The sequence below is a fragment of the Condylostylus longicornis genome, unplaced genomic scaffold (genome assembly GCF_029603195.1).
Source record: "Condylostylus longicornis isolate FDR11 unplaced genomic scaffold, ASM2960319v2 ptg000291l, whole genome shotgun sequence".
NCBI lineage: Eukaryota > Metazoa > Arthropoda > Insecta > Diptera > Dolichopodidae > Condylostylus > Condylostylus longicornis.
The window spans coordinates 22453-36669 of record NW_026578255.1 but is presented as its reverse complement, the minus strand read 5'-3'; the positions used below and the strand labels follow the sequence as shown (position 1 = coordinate 36669).

At 27.9% G+C, this 14217-nt stretch overlaps 3 protein-coding genes across 3 annotated transcripts; 2 read left to right on the top strand and 1 right to left on the bottom strand.

Annotated features, from left to right (window-relative positions):
- The first annotated feature begins 1494 nt into the window (after positions 1 to 1494).
- On the top strand, positions 1495 to 2796 carry LOC129616791 (uncharacterized protein F54H12.2-like). Its single transcript, XM_055532363.1, has one exon. It carries the CDS (start codon positions 1495 to 1497, stop codon positions 2794 to 2796), a length of 1302 nt encoding a protein of 433 aa, XP_055388338.1.
- Positions 2797 to 4150: 1354 nt separating this feature from the next.
- Positions 4151 to 7197, top strand: LOC129616790 (probable serine/threonine-protein kinase ifkA). Its single transcript, XM_055532362.1, has 6 exons — positions 4151 to 4666; positions 4832 to 4854; positions 5652 to 5817; positions 6184 to 6304; positions 6551 to 6702; positions 6808 to 7197. Exons 1-6 carry the CDS (start codon positions 4151 to 4153, stop codon positions 7195 to 7197), a joined length of 1368 nt encoding a protein of 455 aa, XP_055388337.1.
- A 4475-nt stretch (positions 7198 to 11672) lies between these two features.
- LOC129616789 (uncharacterized) lies at positions 11673 to 12218 on the bottom strand. Its single transcript, XM_055532361.1, has one exon. The coding sequence runs from the start codon at positions 12216 to 12218 to the stop codon at positions 11673 to 11675; it is 546 nt and encodes a 181-aa protein (XP_055388336.1).
- Between the last annotated feature and the right edge of the window lie 1999 nt (positions 12219 to 14217).

Sequence of the window (14217 nt, the reverse complement as noted above, 5' to 3'; positions counted from 1 at the left end):
TAAAACTGAATTTTCCTGTACGTAAGAAGACAAAAGTAAAATCTGATTCTGGTTCATCAACCCAACCATGGACACGATTCAAATAAATCAGGAAGAGGATTTTTATATAACTTTATTAAGTGATGCCTCAATAAAATATTTTCCAGAAAATGCTTTATCAAAATTTACAAATAAATTCCCAAAGCATTTTGAGTTAAACAAGAGTAATTGGAAAGTGGGAATTTCTGAAATTTTTTTGAACAATTTTATTCCAAATATATTTGGAGAAGTTTACGAAAAAGCTGCTGTAATATTTATTGGAACAGCAGAAAAAAATTCCATCGGTATTGGAAAAACCTATATTCCTTATAATAAAAATGAACTACGATGTGATTGGAAAACGCTTTTATTACCCACGCTGTTTCAAAATATTTTTCCAAATCCAGGATACACCAGAAAGCAAGTGGAGCAACAATTGATATGGGAAATCTACAATTTTATTTCAAATGATGCTAACTATGTTTTGGATAACAAATTTAAAATAGATACCACTCATACAGAGTACATAAAACTATGCAGTGAAAGACCTGTGGTCGAAATACGAATACTGGCTGGTACTGGGTATACAGTAAACTTTTTATTAAAAACATGTTTTCAACAAGCACTCGTTGTACAAAAAGAACTTAAAAAATATAAAACTAAAATTATTGAGGTTTATCATATAATAGCAAATACGTTGTTGACGTCTCCGGAAACAAAAACTGATATGCTGTTTGTTTATACCGATATAATAGAACCGCAATATATCGGCGATACAATGACAAGATGTATGAAAACTATAAACACAATCAATCCCTTTGCGGATACAATAATACAATTTGAAAAAGTTCAATATTGCAGTATAGACAAAGATAACTTTGATAGTATTTCAGTTTTAATTTGCGATAAATTTGGATATAATATAAATTTCTCCAGAAGTAACATACCTACAAAAATTGTATTGCATTTCAAAAGATATAAATAAGTGGGCAGGTTCATGTCGTTTATTCTTATACGATGAATCGTTCGTATTATAAGTATTATTTAATTCAAGCAGGTAGAGGTATTGATGATATTTTCCCGTTAGTGCAGTCTAGTGTGCAATATCAAAGAGGTCGTGGACTTGGAAGTTTTTTTGGAGGGTTGTTTAAATATTTAAAACCACTCATATCATCTGGCTTAAATTTGGTAAAACAAGAGACTTTAGATACTGGAATTAATGCTTTATCTGATATTGCTGCTGGAGCAAATCCAAAAGAAGTATTACAAGATAGAAGTAAACAAGCAATAAAAAATTTAAGACGCCGAGCTGTAAACAAATTGAATGAAATGTATGGAAGAGGTATAAGAAGAAGGACTATAAAAAGAACTCATGCAACGAGATTAACTCATTCAAATAAAAAGAAACGTAAAGCCAAGAGCAAACGCAGAAAAATTCACCAAACAGATATTTTTAATTAAAAAAACAAGAAAAAAATGAATGAATGCATGAAATCAGAGTTAGATTTATTTGCAACTCCGCCAATACAAACCAATATTTTAAAATCTGAGGAGGTGTCATACAATCCCATTGCTTCTCTGGATAACCCTTCAACAATAGAATTTGTTTCGTTGGGTCACGGCGACACCTACAGGGATTTATCTTCAACATACATAAAACTCAAAGTTCAAATTTTGAAAAAAGATGGAACAGCATGGCATGATGATAAAGGTGCAGATCAGAAAACAATTCAACAACCGAGTGTGGTTAATAATATTTTGCATTCTCTGATTAAGCAATGTAACGTACAACTTAATGGTAAAAATATTACTCCATCAGATGGAAATTACCATTATAGAGCTTATATTGAATCTCTATTAAATTATGGAACTGATGCTGCAACTACTCATTTAGAATGTGCTGGATGGATTTTAGATAAGCCGAATATAGCTAGATCTGACAATAATGGTTCAAAGGAACGTCAAAAACTATATCATAATAGTAACGTTGTTGAGCTTATGGGAAAACTTCATGTGGATATGTTTAATCAACCCACTCATTTAATAAATAATGTGGATATTCGAATTCTTTTTACATTAGAAAAACCAGATTTCTTTCTATTTGCGGATGACTCTGATGAATCACAATTTAAAATTGTAGAGGCTAAATTATTTATGCGGCATGTAACAATAAATCCTAGTGTATTGTTAGCTCACAATGCCGTTCTAGAAAAATCAAATGCTAAATATCATTATAAAAGAGTGGAAGTGAAAAATTTTACTATCACCAGTAATAGTTCGTCAATTTCGCTAGATAATGTTTTTATTGGCCAATTACCAAACACGATTATTTTTTGCATGACTGAAAATGCAGGGTATTCGGGAAAACGATCAAAAAATCCATACAATTTTAAGCATTTTGATATTTCACAATTCATGCTCTATGTTAATGGTGTGCAAGTACCAAACGCTGCCATAGAAACAAGTTTTTCTGATGATAATAATTGCAATACAAGAGCTTATCATACGTTATTCTCTGGAACAGGAATTTATCATAACGATAGAGGACATCAAATAACAAAATCTATGTTTGCAAATGGTTTCTTTTTATTGGCTTTTGATTTAACACCAGATGCATCGGGTAATGAAATTTGCCAAGGTTTACTTAATCAAGGAACTATAAGAATCGAAGCAAGATTATCAAAACCAACTTCATCTACATTAACAGCACTTATTTATGGAGAATTTGATTCCAACGTTCAAATAGACAAAAATCGCAATGTCTACACAAATGTATAAATAGAACAATTTTTACAAACTTAAAATTAATCAAGTGTTGTACACTACACAACAAACATGTCTAAAAAAACTTGTGCAATTGTCGATTTGACGTTTTGTACTGATAATACCGATTATATATTTGTTAAGAATGTTACATGTGTTGGAATAAGAGGAAATTCCAAAATAATCACCAAGGAAACAAACTACAAATTTCCTACAAAAGAAATTATGCCAAATACCACAAAAAACTATAAATTCGGCAATGTATTTAATGAGCAAGAAAACAAAGAACTTCGCGGATTTATGGAAAAATTTGATGTTATTATAACAAATGGTCGTTCCAGCATGCAATTTTTAAAACATTATTTAAAAGAGAATACTAAGATTTATGATATTATTTCTTTTGAATCAGCCGATTAATAAGTACAATGAACACTTTAGAAATAAAACATGTATTGTCGTGTAATCAGCAAACACAAAAATTTTTCAAAGGAGTTCTTCCCCTAGACAAGCTTCCTAAGCATTTTGAAAAACCTGGATTTGTAGTGGTAAATACTGATGTTCATACTAAACCAGGTAAACATTGGATATGCATTTTTGTACCTTTAAATGGATTTATTGAATATTTTGATTCGTATGGACAAGCACCTGTTCAAAAAGAGCTTCACAATTTCTTAAAAAAAGTTCTAAAAAGTTCTTACACTGCCTGCAATTACAAACGATTGCAAGGGGACTATTCAGAAATTTGTGGTCAATATTGCTGCGAGTAGGTATACTAGGCCGATTCTAGACCAGGCCGATTCTAGACCAGGAAATGAGTCATTAGTTTTAATATTTTTCATAGTGGTGATAAGAAATGTTCATAGTGTATATTGTTATGGTATGAATTAAATTGGAGAGCTTTTAATGTAAAAAAATAATGTGTGTTTATTAATTGTTTTGATAAGAATTTTTTTTGTGTGATTTGAGAATAAGAAAATAAGAAAATAAAAATTTCATGATTTTGGTTGTACGAACAGTGAAAGTGAGGTCAGAGATTCTTTCTTGAATAAAAAATAAAAGCAAGATTTTGTTATTATGAAAGAATGAGAATGACGTCACAATAGGGAATTCCTTTGCTTTGCTTCTTGAATAAAAAAATAAAAGTATAGGCTAGTTTTGTGTGTTTTAGAGTTTATATAAAACTTTATCAGTAATTTCAGACCTAACTGTTAGAAGAATTGCAATTTTGTATTGATGGAACCCACGCCTACGCAAATGTAATTTTTGAAATAAAAAGGACCGTCGTTTGAAATTATTATTCAGTTTAATAAACTACTTTAAAGAAATAGTACTTATAATTAATTAATTAAAATAATTAAAATAATTCAAAATGACCAGCGAAGTAGAAATAATAGATTCAATCATCCTGGATCCGCTACCACCATCAGCATTTGATTATGCTATTACTGGCACCAGTAGCAGTAGGGTAACTAGTAACAACAACAGCAAAATCAACAGCAAAAGCAACTACAACAACAACAACAGAAAAATCAACAGCAAAAGCAACTACAACAACAACAACAACAACGGCAACAACCGTAAAAGAAGACGAAGTGAAGAAAATATTGATGGTATTTTAGATACCTTCAATGAAAAGGTCATAAGGCGGAACGTGATGAAGAGAGCCTTAAGAGTGGGAGACATAGTATTGAACAAATATTACCAAGTAAATAAAATTGAAAGGAAAAATACCGTGTACGGCCAGCGACTGATGCTGGAATTCGAAAATACGGTATTTTTCCTACCGGAATTTATGAAAGACTTCTTAACAGATGAACAAATTAGCAAGATCAACGTAGAATCGGATATAGTAATGATATGCCATCAAAAAGGCAAATGCAAATTGGTAAGAGAAGACATTTTCTCACAAGAAAAATTGGCTGACAACCAATAATATTGTCAAAAAAAAAAATCAATAAAATAAAGTAAAATATAAATAATTATTAGCTATTTTTTTTCACAATTATTTTCATTTTCAGGTATTTTAATTTTCAGATATTTTTATTTTCAGGTAGTAGAACCAGTACAAAGAGTGTACTAGTTATATTTATTAAAAATAAAGTAAAATATAAATAATTATTAGTTATTTTTTTTTTCACAAATATTTTCATTTTCAGGTATTTTAATTTTCAGATATTTTAATTTTCAGGTAGTAGAACCAGTACAAAGGATATATAATTTTTTTTTTTTTTATCATGTTAAACAATTAAAACTTACTGATAATTTTAATTAAAAAAACAACAAATTTAAAAAACAAATTGTTAAAATTGAAATTAGTTTTAAAATTTTTATTGGACGGTTAAGTTGCGTATTAAAATAAAAATAATTTTTACAATGACGGACATATCAAAAATTATTTTAAGAAAGCATACACGGCTTTCTCTTAAAAATGAAAAGAACGCGAGTGAAAAAAAATTAAAAGAAAATTTAATGATAATATTGAAAGACTTACTATATTTAAATCAATTATTGCGCGATAATAAATTATCAAATATCGGAACCAAATCTTGCATAAGTACAGTGATCTCTAGTTTAGAGTCATATAAAACTAAAATTAAATTTCAGTTATTAAATAAAGACAATAGTGAATTGGAATGGAAAAATTTGACATCAGCATTCCAAAATAGAATACAAACAGGGGTAATAACAAACATTAATGATGTAGACCCGAAAATATTTCTGGAAAAGTGTAAAAAAATAATAACTAGTAAAGTAAATGAAATATTATTGACATATAATGCATTAAAAATAAATTTAACATTTTGCGGCGAATTTGTATTACCAAATTTAAATAATGATATTGATAATGTGTATGATTTAAAATATTTAAGTACTGAAAATTCGGTTGTGCTCAGGGATCAAAGTGATGATTGGTGTGGAAGAACAATCGCTGAACTTTTAACTAAATTTGATGATTTTCAGGAAAAAGGCAGCGGTTGGGCCTTATCATCAATAATAAATTTAGTTGTTAATATAAATTCATATACTGCATTTGTGGCAGGTTCGTCATATATAGATTTACCCCAATCTATTAAAAAAAAACATGCTTGCATAAATATTAAAAATTCTGATAATGCATGCTTTGCGTGGAGTATAATGGGGTTACTTTATCCTTCGCAACATCATTCAGACCGCAGATCAAGTTATCCAAACTATGAGGGTATACTTAATTTCAATGGAATTAAGTTTCCCGTATTAATTAAAGATATTTCCAAGTTTGAAAAATTAAATAAAATTAGTGTAAATGTTTTTGGACTAGAATTAATCAAAAAAAATCAATATAAGGTTGTGCCCTTATACTTAACAAAAGGAAAAAGTGAAATACATGCTAACTTATTATTAATACAAAATATATATGAACAGAAACAAAAAATTAACTGTCATTCTGAATCAAATATTAATGATAATGATGTAGAGATTAAATATCATTACGTTTTAATTAAAGATTTATCAAGATTACTTTCGCAAGATATTAATAAAAAAGGTCATAAAAAATATTTTTGTGAAAGATGCCTTAATTATTTTGATACAAATGAAAAATTAAATAATCACTCATTTTATTGCAATAAAATTAATAAGTCTGCAATTACATTACCAACTGAAAAAAATAATATTCTAAAATTTAGTAACTTTAAAAATAAAATTATGTTACCGTGCGTTATATATGCGGATATTAAATGCATTTTAAAGAAAAATAATCCAAATAATATTAATAATAATATTTTTCAAGAACATGAACCATCTTCTATTGGATATTATTTAAAATCAACATATATAACGAATACAAAATACCGTTTCTTACGAGGTGAAAATTGCATCAATTGGTTTTTAAATGAACTTAAGGAAATTGCTAACCTATTAGAAACAGATCTAAAATCACCTGTAAAAATGAAAGCTCTCACTAAAGAACAAAATTACCAATTTGAAGAGGCTCAGATTTGTTTTATTTGTGATCAACCATTTAAAGAAAAAAATATTAAATGTAAGGATCATGATCATTTAAATGGTGAATATCGAGGAGCTGCTCATCAAAACTGCAACATAAATTATAAAAATTCTTTCTATGTTCCTGTAGTATTTCATAACCTAAGCGGCTATGATTCACATTTTATTATAAAGGAATTAAACTCAGTTATATCAGGTAAAATAGATTTACTTCCTATAAATAAAGAGAAATATATTAGTTTCACGAAATATATTGATAATAGTGATATAAAATTTAGATTTATAGATTCATTTAAATTTTTGGGAAGTAGTTTAGATAGTCTAGCAAAAAATTTAGGCGATTTTCCAAATTTAAAAGATCAATTTGAAAACATAACAGAAAATCAATATTCATTGCTTAGCAAAAAAGAATTTACCCTTATGATTATTTAGATAATCATGAAAAATTTTTAATTTCATCATTACCTGAAAAATATTTTTTTTATAATGAATTAAACAAATCGCATATTAGTGATGAAGATTACAATCATGCTATAAAAATTTGGAATGAGTTTCACATCAAAAATTTAGGTGAATATTCTGACTTGTATTTAAAAACTGATATTATGTTATTAACAGATATCTTTGAAAAATTCAGAAAATTTTGTATGGAAACATATGACTTAGACCCACTTCATTATTTTACTTTGCCAGGGTTTTCCTGGGATGCTATGCTCAAATACACCAATGTAAATTTTGAACTTTTAACAGATATTGACATGATATTATTTATCGAAAATGGTGTAAGAGGAGGTTTAACTCAAGTTTCTAAACGCTATTCAAAAGCAAATAATAAATACATGAACGACTTTGATTCTTCATTACAATTTCAATATTTAATGTATTTTGATGTTAATAATCAATATGGGTGGAGTATGAGTCAGTATTTACCATTAAAAAGTTTTCAATGGGAAACTGAAATAAATAAATTTGATAAAGATTTTATGTTAAACATTTCTGATAAAAATGATATTGGTTATATCTTTGAGGTGGATTTAAATTATCCTACACAACTTCACGATATTCATAGAGATCTCCCTTTCTGTCCAGAACATTTATTAACAGATTCAAACGAAAAAAAATTAGTTGCTACCTTGTACAATAAAGATAGATATGTTCTTCATTATAGAAGTTTAAAATTAGCTTTAAAAAATGGTCTTGAAGTAACAAAAATTCATAAAATTTTAAAATTTATTCAATCAGATTTTCTGCGACCATATATAGAGTTGAATACTAAATTACGGGCACAATCGAAAGACAATTTTTCAAAAGAACTCTTTAAATTAATGAATAATGCAATATTTGGCAAAACGATAGAAAACGTGAGAAAACACTGCAACATAAAACTTAAAACTTACTGGCATGGTCGTTATGGGGTTAACGCATTAATTGCGTCACCTTATTTTAAAAGCTCTGCTATTTTTAATGAAAACTTAGTTGCCATAGAATTATATAGAAGTGAAATTTATTTTAACAAACCTATATATGTGGGTATGGCAATATTAGATATAGCGAAAATATCAATATATGAATTTTTTTATGATTACATGAAAAACAAATTGAAACAAAATTGTAATCTTTTGTATACTGATACTGACAGTCTTATTCTAGAAATTTTTATTACCGATATATATGAAATTATAAAAAATGACTGCTATGAAAGGTTTGATACTAGTGATTATCTAATAAATAATAAGTGGAGAATTCCTTTAGTAAATAAGAAAGTATTAGGATTAATGAAAGATGAAATGTGTGGTAAGAATATTTTAGAATTTATTGGTTTAAGATCAAAAATGTACACATTAAAAATTGAAAACGAAGAACCTATAAAAAAAATTAAAGGTGTAAAAAAATCAGTTGTAAAAAAAGATATAAATTTTGATGATTATAAAAACTGTTTGAATGACAATATTAACAAAATAATTACACAAAATTTAATTTTATCAAAAAATCATAATGTTAGTACTACAAGACAGAAAAAACTTGGTTTAAATTCAAATGACAATAAAAGATTTCTGTTAAAAAATTCTTATGACTCTTTACCCTGGGGTCACTATAGTTTAAGCTAAATATTTCTGAAAGATTAATAAAGAAAAAAAAAAATAAAATGTTGTTTTGTTGTTTTCTTTTTTTTATTTTCGGATTGCTTTTACAGATTATTTCATTTTTAGCACTTTTCCAAAAAATTTTTTGAAAAAAGTGCTTATTAGTTTCACTCTGTCCGTCCATCCGTCCGTCCGTCCGTCCGTGTATCTGTTTACAAAACTTCTACACCCTTGAAGATAGAAAGCTGAATATATACATAGATCTTTACTAGAAACTTATTTTCGTAGAACAAAATTTTTACCTATCTCCCCCCCTCTAGAAGTTATACCCCCCCAAAACCCTAAAAGTGGCCTTTTTTAAATATTTGTTGCAATGAAACCATAAGCATTTTTGAAATTTCGCAAACGCAGAAAGGCAGCGGCTTGCTTCCCCTAGCGCAGTATGCTATAGTTAAACTTTAGAAAAACAAAATGGCCGTTGAAATTTACCGTTATCTAAAGTCCTTTTTTTCCAAATTTTTGATGTCGTTTTTCTTCTAGATCCTATATTCTAGAACTTTGAAATTTTAGGGGCTTTTAGACATTAACAAGTAGTTCATTTCGTTAGAAGAAATTTTTTTTCCATCTCCACCCCCTCTCAAGTTATCACCTCTTGAAAATCGTAAAATTTGAATTTTTGACACCCTATATTTCCGAAACCGCAAGCTTTTCCAAATTTTTATAAACTCAAAAAGCTAACGGTAAATTCCATGACAGTAAAAAATATAATTATTTTTCTTAACTCACACAATTAACCCTTAAAATCGAGCATTATGTTAACCCCTTTTTATGTTAATTTTTGCTTTATTTCAAAGACTGCATATACGAGTATGCGTCATCCTAAATATATGCAATCCTAGTAATAGTTTTGTATATGAATGAAAATAATTTTTATAGTGTGATAGGTATACATAGACTGTATTTAAAAGCAGAATTTTCACTTGTTGAAGGGAAAAGTGCTACAATACAAACCATTGGTTTGACCCAACTTTATTTTATCTTTTTCCATTTGATTTTTACTTATTTTGAAATTGTTTTACAAGAGAAAAAAAATTTTTTTTAATTTTTCCTATCATATTTTGTATTTGATGATGCTGATGATGATGATGATGATGATGATGATGATGATGATGATGAAGGTTTTCTAATTTCATACACCATGTTGTTAATAGCCCTTTTTAGTTGTCCGCTAAAACTAGGTTTGCTATCATTTTTCTTATTATCCATTGTAAGACCTTTTCAAGTTAAAATCTAAATTGAATATGATGATTGGTAGAATTTTTAGTCTTCGTATAAGAATTAATTAGCTGGGATCAGCATATTTAATATATAAACATTTTCGATAGCACAGCATCCTATATGACTAAATAAACAACGATTTGCTACTCGGAAATTTTTTTTTTTTATTGTTTTTAAACTTGTCGAATCTTGATCGCTTAAATCAATTACATCACAAAGTCCTAAAGTATTTTTAATCCATTGTTTTTTTTCTTCTCCCTTCACATAAATTTTTGTGCTGTTTTTTATAAAAATTTTTAAAAATGTGGTGACATCACTAAAATTTGAAATACCATCACTCCATTTAAAACCGTGATGATTTTTTGTGAGCCAGTTGTTTGTTTGTTTAGCTTTGAAATTCAAAATTTGCTCACCATATGGAGGTCTAACAATAAAATGCATAATTTCATTGTTTGATGAAAAAATCGCAATTTCTTTTAAAATAAATTTATTGGCGTTATTGCGAAATCGTTGTAAGATTCTTTTTTCTGCATGCTTTACAGGTTTTTGTTTTCTAAAAATCTAAAAATGAGTGGAGGAAAAAAAAAAAAAAATCTAAAAATGAGGGGAGGGTAAAGAAAACAATTTTTTATTGTTTTAAAAAACTATAACTACAATTATTTATTTTATTTTTTCTTTATACAATTCATATCTTATTTTTATTAAATGTTCCGCTAGCTGATTGATCTGCTTTTTTAATTTCTTCTTTCCACCTCTTTGTGGAATCAGTTGATGTGTTTCCTATATTTTCATAATTGTTATTATTCTTCGAAAAATAATTTTTTATTTTATCCATATTGATTTTGTTTTTTTGATGTTAAAAATCGTAAATAAAATGACTGAATGAATAAATTTTTGTCGTTCTCATTTCTTAAATACTATAAAATCGCTTAGATTAACAGTTTTATTAAGTAGACATTTTCAAGAGCGCAAATACCAATATGCTTATAAGAACATTTTTTTGAATAATAAGTATGCTGATTTTTCAATTTTTTTAAACTTGTTGAATCATGTTTGGACCCCAAATCATATGTATTACTATGCTTTAAAATTTTATTAATCCAATTCTTCTTTTCTTCACCCTTCACATATATGATTGTATTATTATTATTTATATAAATCTTTAAAAAATTGATGATATCACAAAAATGTGTTTGACCATCCGACCATCGAAATCCATGATGTTTTTTTGTTAACCAATTATTTATATTCTTAGTTTTAGATGTAAGTATATGATAACCATATGGAGGTTTTATAATAAAATGTTGTATTTCATCATTTGATGAAAGGATAGCAATTTCTTTTAATATGAAGTTGTTATTGTTATCCCTAAAACCCTGTATATCGATGATGACGTAATCCATTTTTTTATTTTTTTTTATTTTAAGTTAATCACCAGATTGATTGTGAAAGTTTATATAACAATAATTATAATTGAAGCTGAATTTGATGATCTTATGCTTGTTTGATTCAAAGTCCAATTATTCATTTATTTTTTTTCTTTCATTAAACGATTTTATTAACTTCACCAGTCAAAGGCGTGAATTCTACTAATCTATCGTGTAGTATAAGACAGTAAGCTGTTGTTTTATCGGGTATTGCAGCTGAACTTTTCATTTCAATTCGAACATCAACCGGCCCCATTTTTAGATTTTCATTTTGATAACGAGTATCTATTATCAAAATCATAGCTTTTTCTTTGAATTCATTTAATATTAATAGAGGTTCAGATATAGGATAATTGTAATAACTACTTCGAAACCTTGTGTACTCATCATAAGCAATACCATAACGATTTCTTTCAAATGATAAATTCATGTCTTCATACGGATAGGATTCTGAATTAAGGTAAACTTTTAGATCAGTTATATTACAATGATCAAATTTCGATGGGTCCTTCGTTATTTGGTCAAGTTTATCTGTTTGTAGAGCAAAAATAATGTAAAGCGGTTTTTCTAATTGAGTTGTTGTTTTTACATTCCAAATATGATGATTAGTATTTTCTGGTAACGATGGATATTCATACAATTCCCAATTTCTGAAAGCCAACATTATTTTTGCGTTATTTGTAATATTGCTATACAAGTCCAATTTCAATGCATCAGCTAAATTGATATGCTGTACTCTCCATTGCACTTTGGTTAGTTGAATTTTCGGCTTCTCATTAGCATCAGAGCAAAGTAAGGAATTAAGTATGTTAAAATTAGGTCATGTTTAGCATTAGGTACAATATTTTTGTAATCCTCCGCAAATCCTAAAAGCCTTCTTAACGGAATGCAATAATTGAAAAATAAAGTCTGTGGTTGAATTGATTGTTCAGGTGACCAGCTACCATTAATAAGTGCTTGACTCTCATTTTTGTTCAATGAAACATAATTTTTTAAGCATGATGTTATACCCACATTTCTATTGTTATCAATTTCTTTCCCATTTAACTCATACCGTATCTCATCGAATAAAAATGCAATAGCATTATTTATAAGCTTTGTTTTAGCTGTTTCACTGCCATCAGCTTTTGTAATAGTACCTTCAATATAGAGTAAACTTTCAGAAGGTAGAATGTTTAATTTTGATTTTGTATTTGTATGCGTATAATATCGCTTTTATTGAATGAATTCAAAAATGGTGAATATGTGTGCCAGTGCTCACTTGTTTTGCTCCCATCAATAACAGGATTATTGAATAAATTCTTCATTTTAATATATTTTCAGCTTTAATCCTATAGATTTTAAAAATTCCTGATTTTCAATTGTTAAAGTTGGTTTACCTGCTCTCCTCGAACCTCTCACTGTTAAGTTAGATTGATTATTGAATGGATTAACCTGGTTTACTGCATATATATAGTTGTTACTATCATAAAGAATCATGTTTATGTATTCTCTTGTTTTTTCAAATGTAATCTTGCTGTTATAGTTTCACCTTGAAAATTAATTAAATTACCGTTCTGATCAATTAATTTTATAACTTAATTAATTCAACAGATTGTTTAATATTCATATAAAATTCTAAAAATTAAAGCGAAAAAATAGCCTTGAACCTGCTATCTCAATTTTGTGGTCATTATAAATCTCAGCATATGAAAAAAGCTTGACCTACTTTTGCTTTTCATTTTTTATCATGTTTTTTTCTTGAACTTGTAATTTTATAGCAATGAATACAAAAATAATAACAACAACAAATTAATTTTATTCTTAAAATTTTTTATTAGATAAAAAACGTAAACATAAATGACCACAATTGTATGTATTAAATTTTTGATACTTCTTATAATTATATGAAATTTTATCGCCTAAATATTTCACAACTTCAATTGGTGGTTGTAAATTTCCAAAACTATAAAAATATTGAATATTATTTGAATTCTTATGATATGCTACCCAATGTGTGCCTTGACCTATGGAATTATCTAAATTTATAATACCACATTCACGTTTCCATGGCTTAGTTTTAGGGAGATTATCTCTCATAAAAACACCACGGAAATTTTGTAAATACTTTCGACCAAAATCGTTTATATCAATATTTGTCAGTGCTCTTTTGGGTAGCAAATTTAGTGGTTTTTTGGAGTTAAATATAATCCAAACCCTTTTTTATATGGTTTTAATTGTAAACCTTTTCCCCTAATAGCAATAGCCTTCATAATCTTATTGTGACGCTCACTTTCGTTTAACATCTTCTTTGCGTTTTTAGCATCGTTGACAGCTTTAGCTATACCAGCAGCACCTCCTGTAAGAGCTCCAACAGCTGAAAGACCCGCAAATATCGGAATTAATGGAAGAATACCACCAGTTTTTGGAACTGGAATTATACGTGGAATTTTTACCGATTTCCTATTTTTACGAATATTTTTAGCTGCTTTAAGCGCAATTTTTATTGCATCTTTTTCTCTTTCAGGTTTATAACCTTTAATAGCAATTTTAGCTTCATGGATTAATTTTCTTAAAGGTTGTTTGTTCTTCTTTTTTACCCCATTTCTACAACCCATTCCAGTTTTAACTTTTGCCTTCATTGCGCTTGTTACCAACCAGGCGTTAGTTCGTTCACCAAATCT